The sequence below is a fragment of the Euleptes europaea genome, chromosome 1, assembly GCF_029931775.1.
Source record: "Euleptes europaea isolate rEulEur1 chromosome 1, rEulEur1.hap1, whole genome shotgun sequence".
Lineage (NCBI taxonomy): Eukaryota > Metazoa > Chordata > Lepidosauria > Squamata > Sphaerodactylidae > Euleptes > Euleptes europaea.
The window spans coordinates 144,572,487-144,582,112 of record NC_079312.1 but is presented as its reverse complement, the minus strand read 5'-3'; the positions used below and the strand labels follow the sequence as shown (position 1 = coordinate 144,582,112).

General features: G+C 42.3%; 1 protein-coding gene across 1 annotated transcript; it reads right to left on the bottom strand.

Annotated features, from left to right (window-relative positions):
• Window positions 1-2,106: 2,106 nt before the first annotated feature.
• On the bottom strand, window positions 2,107-9,406 carry KPNA2 (karyopherin subunit alpha 2). Its single transcript, XM_056858021.1, has 10 exons — window positions 9,328-9,406; window positions 9,109-9,246; window positions 8,613-8,701; window positions 7,107-7,375; window positions 6,671-6,765; window positions 6,313-6,576; window positions 4,223-4,456; window positions 2,946-3,128; window positions 2,519-2,668; window positions 2,107-2,211 (listed from the first exon to the last, which is right to left on the bottom strand). The coding sequence occupies exons 1-10, from the start codon at window positions 9,403-9,405 to the stop codon at window positions 2,122-2,124; spliced, it is 1,590 nt and encodes a 529-aa protein (XP_056713999.1). The 5' UTR covers window position 9,406; the 3' UTR covers window positions 2,107-2,121.
• Between the last annotated feature and the right edge of the window lie 220 nt (window positions 9,407-9,626).

The following is a 9,626-nucleotide window of genomic DNA, read 5'->3' as shown; positions in this document are numbered from 1 at the left end:
TGTATTTGGTCTCCTCTACTTTGTATTTGATTACTGACCACACCACCTGCTTTAAAAACTTAAAAAGCAGGTGGTGTGGTCAGTAATCAAATTTATGTACACAGATATTCTAAACCTATGTTCTCTGCTATTACCTTTCAATTCAGGGTGTTTAATAGAGCAAATAGTATTTTGTAACAGGGCCTGACTGGACTGTCTTGAGCGGGGTCCTGTGCTTTTAGCAGGTGCATAATAGGTAGGCAAACCACAGGTTTAGTGGGAAGATGCTGTGATAAGAAAAGCTTTATCTATAGAGGCTCTTCCATTGTGGTCCAAAGTAGGCAATTCAGCCCCCCCCCCATGTCTTTGTCCACTCTTGCATAAGAAATGACTGTACATAATGATGAAAAGACATATTGTTGGATCCTATGGACCATGAATGGGAGCTGTTTGTGGCATCCAGCTTTTTACTCCTTTCCCCTGCAAAGCTGTGCTTGGGACTTCTGGGGTGTTCCTGGAAGGTAGTAAGACATACTGTGGGAGGCTGCAGCCCTAAGGAAAATAAAGCAGAGATCACCTGCACCCCAACCCCGCAGTGCAAGTGCTGCCATCATCTAAGAGCTACTTCAAGAGAAGGAAAGCAGGACTACACCAATTTCCCTTCTTGATACAGCCTCCTCACTTCATCTCCCTAACCACAAACAGGAACAACAAGTGAGGGTATGAACAGAATGAGTTCATATCTAGTGCATACTTCCTATTGTTTTAAATACAAATAAGGGCAACATGGGTCATAAAGAAATGATATTTGGATCCACCCCTACGTAGTCAGCCTGCTAAGAGATTCATTTCTGTCCCAATCTTGCATAGCAGGGTAAGGAAGAAGAGCTGAACACTGATCTACCTCTGAAAATTCCTGGAAACACATTATGGCTTGTTTATGCATTAATTTGTACTTGCAGATACCATCAGTATTAAGGTAGATAAATTGTCACTTAAAGATGTGGTTCCCCATTTATGTAACTAACATTTCATCAGAGGAAACATACTTTATCATCTTCCACTCTTTGAACACCACCAAATAAGATTATTTTGGTCTTAAATAGGTAGTCTAGGCTTGCCAGTTCATCAGAAAAAACAAGATGAATAGAAACCAGCAGGCAAAACTTGTCACAGAATGGAGATAAAAACATTACCACCTACTGTGGTCAGTACATCCAGTTGCTCTTAAAGAACAACCACAGATGCCAGTTTAAAAATTCAGTTTTGAAAAATTCAGTTTTGAGTACTAGCAACACCAAATCCAGGTAAATTAAATTTTTGTGACTAAGTTTTTAAAGTGATCAATTGTAACATGACAAAAACTTAGTAGATAGGCCTGTAGGCCCAGAGATGATACCCCAAACCCAGTCTGCTAATGAGACAGACCTCCCCTCAGGAAGCCAGCTAGGGAGAGGATGGGTAGTAGAAACACATTGCTTTTCTCCACCTCTGAAGAGTGTAGAGCAGGCAAAGGCTGGCAGTCACCTACATAAATTTGTACAGGTAATTAATCACTCCATTCATAGTTGGGAATTATTTTCCTTATGAAGTTTTATTCCAGCTTCATGCACAAGGGGAAAAAGTTTTGACAAGAACGGTTGAGTTATACACCATTTTTAATCCAATTTTAACAAATACTTTTAAAAAAGTGGCTGAAGGGTTCTCTCCAAAGCAGACTAAGCTCTCAGTGAGAACTCCATTGCGATGATCATTTTGCCAAGACATTGCTAGGGCCACTTCAACTCTGCAAGCCAGCATGAAGGGTGGAGTAGGCAGCCACTGGAGATCAAGGCTTGAATGCTGTTCCAGTCTCACAAATACAACATGAAGAACATATGGAAATCCTTCATTGACAGACAATTCAGAAAGAGGTAGAGAATACACAGTTATATCAAGGACAAACAGTTGGTAAAGAAAGTTCTATACAGTGAACATTTCAAGTAGTTTCAGATGTAACAAAGTGCTACTTCACATTTTTAAAAGGCAGTATAGAAAATCAGTGGAAGAAGTAACAAAGTGCTACTTCACATATAAAAAGGCAGTACAGAAGATCAGTGGAAGTAGTAAGGTAAGAGTGGAGGTTGGTTTGTCATAGACCATTTAGAAATTAAAAGGGTTGGCACCATCTTGAATCTGAAAAGTATAGGCATCAGAACTGGATTCTGGAACAATGTTCCCATCCTCTTCTTCCTGCAAAGAAGCGTAGCAATAAGACACTTTGAACCAAGTTAGTGACAAGTTCATCCCATTGAACTGTCAGCTGCTCTCTATCCAGCTGCTTTTTGCACATTTAAGAGGCAACCAAGCATTACAATACTACTGGCCATATTTGCTGCATGGATCAATAAGGGGTTACCACATGCCATGATGAAACACAAGAGCAGACATTTCACATCAGCATGACCTCTTGCTAGCTCAATGGCACAGAGCAGGTTGTCAAGTTTCCACCCACTGCATGTAGAGCACATGGGTAGCATTTGGATATTTGCCTACTTACCTCTGATGAGAAATACTTCTCAATCAGATTTGCAGCAGATTTGTACACGTCTTCATTTTCATGAGACTGTAGAGCTTCAATTTTGTCTAGGCCGCCACATTCCTCAATCATGATACAAAGCTTTTCAGTTTCATTGATTTTCTCAGCCGCCTATGGTGAAAGGATTATCAGAAGTAATATTATGGTTGGGGAAGTGGTGTCAGGAAATGCATTCAGATGTAAACAGTAGCTCAAGCCTTAAGCAGGCTATGGAGGTTGTTCGCCATTATTGGAACTTGCTGCCAAGGAAGCAGCAATCAGTGTGCTTAAAATGGAAGCAAAATATCTAAGAGGGCTTCAGGCTTTGGAAATTTGAAGGGTAGAATTCTAAGAATTCATAGAAAATTTAAAATTGGAATACCTATAGTTTGTCATTTCACTGACTTACCATAAAGATGTTAGTGATGGCATCCAGAATAACCAGTACAGTTTTGCCATCTTTAACCACCAGAAGATTTAACAACGGTTCTAGCACACCAGCCTGAACAAGGTATATGATCTGGCCAATTGTTCCACCACTTGTGTAGTTGGTCATAGCCCATACAGCTTCTTTCTGTGATTTGAAGTCCCCCTGTTTGAACATAGGAAGAGGATTACGTAGATGACCTGGGAAAGTTTAGAAACTTTTGACACCTAATTTGGAAAAGACAAACATTTGGGGAAGTGCTTGTGAATTCCAGCAGAACTGGCATTACTGTATTACCATTGCTCCTCAAACTGCTAATAACTTAGTAAAAGAATATAAGAGCCCAGATAAATTTTATCTCCGTATCTGTTCAATCTATATGCAGAACACATCATAAGGAAAACTGGATTAGATTTAGATGAAGGTGGAGCAGCAATTGGTAGAACAAACATTTCTGCCACATTACTGTCAGAAAATAGTGAAGACTTGAAATGACTACTGATAAAGATTAAAGCAGCCCTGATCTGGATAGCCCAGGCTATTAGAAGCTAAGCAGGGTTGACCTTGGCAAGTATTTGGATGGGAGACCTCCAAGGAATACAAGGGTTGTGACATGAAGGCAAGCAATGGCAAACCACCTTTCAACATCTCTTGCCCTGATAACCCCACCTGGGGTCGCTGTAAGTCAGATGTGACTTGATGACCAAAACAAACTAAAGCAGAAAGTGCCAAAGCAGAACTCTCCCTAGAAGTTCAAATTACCAAACTGAGGCTATTGTACTTTGGTCACGTTATTAGATGTCAGGCCTCACCCGAAAAGACAATACTGCTAGGAAAAGTTGATGGCAGGAGGAAAAGAGGAAGACCCCAGCATGTGATGGATTCACTCAATCAAGGAAGCCATTGCCCTCAGTTTGCAAGACCAGAGCAAGGCTGTTAAAACAGAATGCTTTGGAGACCATTAATTCATAGGGTTGCCATAAGCTGGAAGTGACTTGATGGCACTTAAGGCACACACATTATAATATTGGACATTTTATTTGCAATCTCTTTCCTAATAATAATCAGCATAGAATTTGCCCTTTCCACGCTATGGCACATTTGATTGACACTTTCATTGATCTATCCACTACAATCTCAAGGTATCTTTCCTTCTCAGTCTCACCAAGTTCAGATCCCATTAGCATATACTTGAAGTTGAAGGGCTATTCCAAAAAACAAGGCATGAAGAACAACTGCTGGATTTTGGTTAGTAGTACCTTTTTCAATATACTAATGAGACATGGGACAAGCCCATGGTCCACAACCATCTGGATTTGGTTCTGCCGGCCAGCCGTGATGTTAGACACGGTCCACGCAGCTTCTTTCTGGATGTTATTTTTGTGATGAGTAAGGAGGCCAGGGAAGGCAGCAAGTGCACCAGAATCTATTACAACCTGAGTCTGTTCATCAGTACCAGTTACAATATTTCCTATTGCTCTTAAGGAGGGTGTCTGGAAGAGAGTTTGGGACAGAGAAGTTATTTGGTACAAAGCAACCACCAGGTCACTCATTTTATTTAACACACTTAGCATTTAATAAGCCTTTGCAGCATGTTTGTAGGTTCACATATTGTCAGCTTAGTACCACTGAAGAATTACATTGAAGCTTGTCACCACACCGTTACCTATGGGAAAGGATCCAGATGACCAGACCCCTATAAATTGCCCACAAGTTTAAACTAGTACCCTATCAAGGTACCTAAAATTGCACTGACATATCTAAAGAAGAAAAATAGGATGTTTCAGTCATGGACATTAAGCATATAGTTGGTCTCTAAGCCAGGGGTGGGGAACGTCAGGCCCGGGGGCTGTATAAGGCCTGCGAAATCATTTGGATGCTGCCCTGCCTGAATGTCTTGGGCCCAACTGGGGAAAGCAGAGCTCAAAAGCAAGTCGCTCTATGTGGCAGACACTCAGAGCTGTCTCCGGTCGTGCCTCTTGGCTAAACGTTTGACCAAATATAGCAGGCTAATTTTTAAGTTGATAATTTTGTATGGCCCGCGAATGATGTTATAAATATCCAAATGGCCCTTGGCAGAAAAAAGGTTCCCCACCCCTGCTCTAAGCTCTTGAGGCTGTCGCAATGCAGCTACAAACTAGCAATGTGGCAACAAGCTAATCCAAGCACAAAATAACAGAAGCTTCAGAGACCATGCTACAGACTTTATGCTTTCACTGATTCCTCCATTCATGGATTTTGGAAAGCAAGCTGCTGGGATTATAAATTTGCTCTCTTTTCATCTATGTTCCCTGCACCAAGGATGAGTGTCAACACAGCACAACAGACTTTGAGCTCTTGGACAATACTAAAACTAACATAGCACAGTTCATGGCAATCCCTTATGACAGGGGTGGGGAACCTTTTTTCCGCTAAGGGCCATGTGGATATTTATAACATCAGTCGCGGGCCATACAAAATTATCAACTTAAAAATAAGCCAACCAAGCCCCAAGCAGGCAGTTGCCCCAGATGACCCCCCCGGTGCAGGCAAGCAGGCAGGCATCAAACTAGTGCCGCACTCGCCCACCTGGTGGCACAGGATGGTCTGTTGCTGGTGCAACAGACCATTAGCCATCCGCATGGTTGGGGCCGGATTCTACAGCCGGTTCCTGCTACCTCCACCTGCAGGGATGAAATGAGGACACACTGGCTAAGAACTCACCTCACCCACAACGCGTGCATTTTGGCCCTACTCCCTTTAACCCCTCCATTGTTGCCACTTCCGCCCCCAGCCCTCTTGTAGTACAGAGGAAATACGTTTCTCCACAGCCCGGGTGGGAAAGGATTAACAGTTTCTTGGGCGGTCCTAGCAGCTCCATAGCTAATGACTCTTCTGCAAGGGGGGGGAAGGTTACTTTTCTCAGCAAAACAAACTCACATCCGCCTTAAATAGAGGCTATTCCTGTCCACGGGAGGGGGCGGATTGCCAGTCTTAGATCCTTCTGAGCTAGAGATCTGCCAGGACCTGCGAAGGGCCAGACCAAATGATTTTGCGGGCCTTAAACGGCCACCGGGCCTGACGTTCCCCACCCCTGCCTTATGAACTCAGGGGAAAAGTTTGGCACTTCTATATTAAGAGGAGGATTATACCTGTCCATGATGAATCCTGTCATCTGAACTATATTAACGAAAGCCAACCACAAAGTACTACTGCTGAACTTAATGTTTAATAAGTAACCTCCTATTAATAAGTATACTACTATCTAGGAACAAAGTGGAGATGGTGACTGTTAATAAAAGCCAAGACTTCTAACAGTTCTTATGAAACATTAACAAAACACAGTAATTTTGGTTTATAACCATCTTACCATTATTGGAATTTCTCCACGTCCCAGGAGTTTCACCAGCTGCGGAACCAGTCCGGTTTTTACCACCATTTCAATTCTGTCGTTTGAACCATCAGTCAAGTAAGAAACAGCCCAGCACGTATCTGCCAGAACTTCTGGGTCATGGTGATTCAGTAGGCGAACCAATGTAGGAAGGATCTGCTCAACAGCATCTAGCGGTGGTGCGGGATTCTTGTTACGACACAGATTTGATATGGTCCAGGTTACGTTGCGCAAGTAGCCAAGCTGAAAGTGATCATGAAAGCGATTTAGGCATTTAGGCCACAGCTTAATACATGGTTGTTTGTAGTCCAGGTCTCAGCAACACTCAGACACTTACAGCTATAGAAGAGAGATCAGGAACTGCAAGCAGAGCCAACAGTGGGTCCAGAGCACCATACTTAATTACCAAGTCTCGGTAGGCAGAACCATCACCTGAAATAAGATAGTCAATCCATTAAACCCCTTCCATTTCACAGTATGGCCACTACAGAACTTAAGCTCAATTCAAACATTGCAAGAACTGCACAATTTCCAATGAAAAACCCTCCTATATCGAGGGATTTTCCCCAATCTGATATCCAATTTGTTTCCAGTGGGAGTTGGCTGGTGAAATGTGGCGAGTACCCCTGGCAGTTCTACCAGATGGAAAGCCAGTCACAGAGAGTGGGTATCTATAGGATGACAGCCCATTTCAACAAAATGATTACTTTATTTTCTCTTTGCATATGCCACATCTTCAGTAAGAGGCCAGTAGTTCACTTGCATTAGCTTACCTGCAATGTTTCCCAGAGCCCACACAGCTTGTTCACTAATGTGAGTATGGGGAGAAGCCAACAGTGAAATGAAGGCAGGTACTGCTCCACCATCTACCACAGCTTTTGTCTGATCAGATGTGCCAGAGGCGATGTTGGTCAGGGCCCAAGCCGATTCAAACTGAATAGGGCTGCAATCCACTCTTCCCAAAAAGGACACAAGCTTCGTAATCAAGCCAGCTTGGATTATCTGGTCAATGGGGGGCTGCTTCTCTCTGGACAGAAGTTTCCTACAAGCAAGAACAGGCAGTGTCTACTTACACTTTATAAGCTTGTAAAATGGAATAGTTCAAGAGGGCATTTTTAAAAAAGGATCAGAATTGCTGTTTTAAATGTTTGAACTTTTTAGGCAGATTGCACTGAACTGCATGTTGGATTACAGTATTTTGCTAGTTTTTAATGTTACAGTATGCCTTGAGTTTCAGTGAGAAAGGCAGTTTATAACTGGTTATATCTCCCAAACCTATGTATGAAAAAAATTTATGGGATAGATGGACCCCACATTAGAGCAAAGAAATGTCTTTAACAGTAGGTCTTCTCCCTGCAAGGGAGGAGGTCTAAGAAGCAATGAAAAAGATTTACAGAATGTCAGGGGTTTGTTGAACAAACAAGATCTCAAGTGGTCACCAGACCATTATTATTAGGGAGTGGTTTGGAAGGAACCTTGTCTTCCTTGCTGTTAAGTGACAAAACAGTATTTCTCTCATCTACAGGTAATGTATTCTTAGTTTAAAAGTAATCTAGTTTTACCTGGAGATAAAATGTTAAAATGTTTTCTTCCCTATTCAGTTTTTCTAAAGCCATAGTTGTAATGGCCACTTGCTCTGGAAGTAAACTAGTCCTTTCCCTATATTTTCCCACTCCCTTAGCACCTCCAGGCTGAAAGCGTCCCATAATTTCAACAAAAACAGGCAACCTTTAAATGGAGCGGAAAAAGCAAAGCCGAAAAAAGCCAAATTTTGCCCAGGTTTTTCAGGTCCACTATATTTGTGGGGTTGGGGGGGAGAGGAGGTTGTTGTTTTGAGGCAGAGCCACCAAAATTGCAGCATGGCTACAGGTGACTCTCCTTACAAGAACCCCCCAAGTTTGGTGAAGATTGGGTGCCCCCATCCGTACTCCATTGGAAACAATGGAGGAAAATTAGGAGGCCCATAAGATTCACTCTGACCCAATCGTCACCAAAGTTGGAGGTTTTTGTAAGAAGAGTCACCTGCAGCTATGCTGCAAATTTGGTGGCTCTACCTTAAAAAACTGCTGCTCAGAGCCCCGCAAAGATTTTCCATAGGGTTTAATGGACCTGAAAATTTTCCAATATTCAGAAAAAGCAAAAAACAACAACAAACCCATATAAGTACAGGGATTCTGTTCCCCCCACCCCTAAAAAAAATGCAGGTCTATTAAACCCAAATACGAAAATAAAATAGTGCACACCCTTAGCAAGGAATAGTCCTTGCCCCACACCATTACCTGGCAGCCTGCGTGGCCTGCAGCTGGAGTTCTGCATTATTACTGTAAATAACTTTAACAATTTCTTCAACAGACCAGTGGGCAGTGACCTACAAGAGAATCAGACAGATGCATCAAATGTTTGAGCATTCTGCTCAAAAGAGCCAGTGAGCTACAAAGTCACAACCATAATACTTTTGCATAAGTACACCTGTCTTCATGGCAGTAATGTTAGACTTACTTCCAGACACTTCAAAAGTTCTCTAATAAAGAATACTCAACTCTGACATAATTTCTTCCTGGAAATTTAGGTCAAGAGTTTTGCTACTCCTGTCCAAACACTGTACAGGAGTAGCAACCATGTTAAAGTGATGTCCACCCAGTAACACTTTAATGCTTGTCTGAGTTACAGTTCCCTTTGTCAGATACACGGAGTGTCCAACAGTTGCATAACTAATGAAAATGTCCAGCTACAGACACAAAAGCCTGAGAAGGCTCCACCAAAACTGACAGCTACCTGATTGCTCCGGTTTTCCTGCAGAGGTGAGGTGGCCTCATCAGGGAACGTGCCAACATTCCTTCTTTTCAGCAGCTGATCATCTTTTTTGGCTTTCCTCAGCTCCACATTGACTTCCATCCTCCTTCGCCTCATTTCCTGAGGAAGACAAAGCATTTAAAACCTGATCTTCAAGGACAAGGAAAGCTGTGGACTGTAGTCAGCCGGCCATCTACTCACAGTGGAGTCCTTTCCCTTATTCTTGAATCTGTTCAAACGGGCAGCTGCTGTTCCGCTCACATTCTCGTTGGTAGACATTGTGGTCTCGCTTACAGTAAGATACTACCAAATCTTTAAAAAGTGAAAACAATATTAGACTTCTTACAAATTTCAAGACTAAATTTGTGCATTATTTAACTCAGATACCAATCTTTGAGAAGGCTATAATTAAAAAGCAGTTAACTGAGAAACCAACATGGCTTTTAAAAACTTATTTTAAGAATGCCAACACTTCATTGTATCAGAGTTCAGTGAATCCC

Bases quoted from the DNA above. Each gene is read 5' to 3' on its own strand.
- KPNA2 (XM_056858021.1), bottom strand. From the start codon at position 9,405: ATGTCTACCAACGAGAATGTGAGCGGAACAGCAGCTGCCCGTTTGAAC. The intron at 7,376-8,612 runs GTAATGGTGTGG...TCTTGCTTGTAG, and splicing joins CAGGCCACGCAGGCTGCCAG to GAAACTTCTGTCCAGAGAGA. The intron at 6,766-7,106 runs GTAAGCTAATGC...ATCTTATTTCAG, and splicing joins GGCTCTGGGAAACATTGCAG to GTGATGGTTCTGCCTACCGA.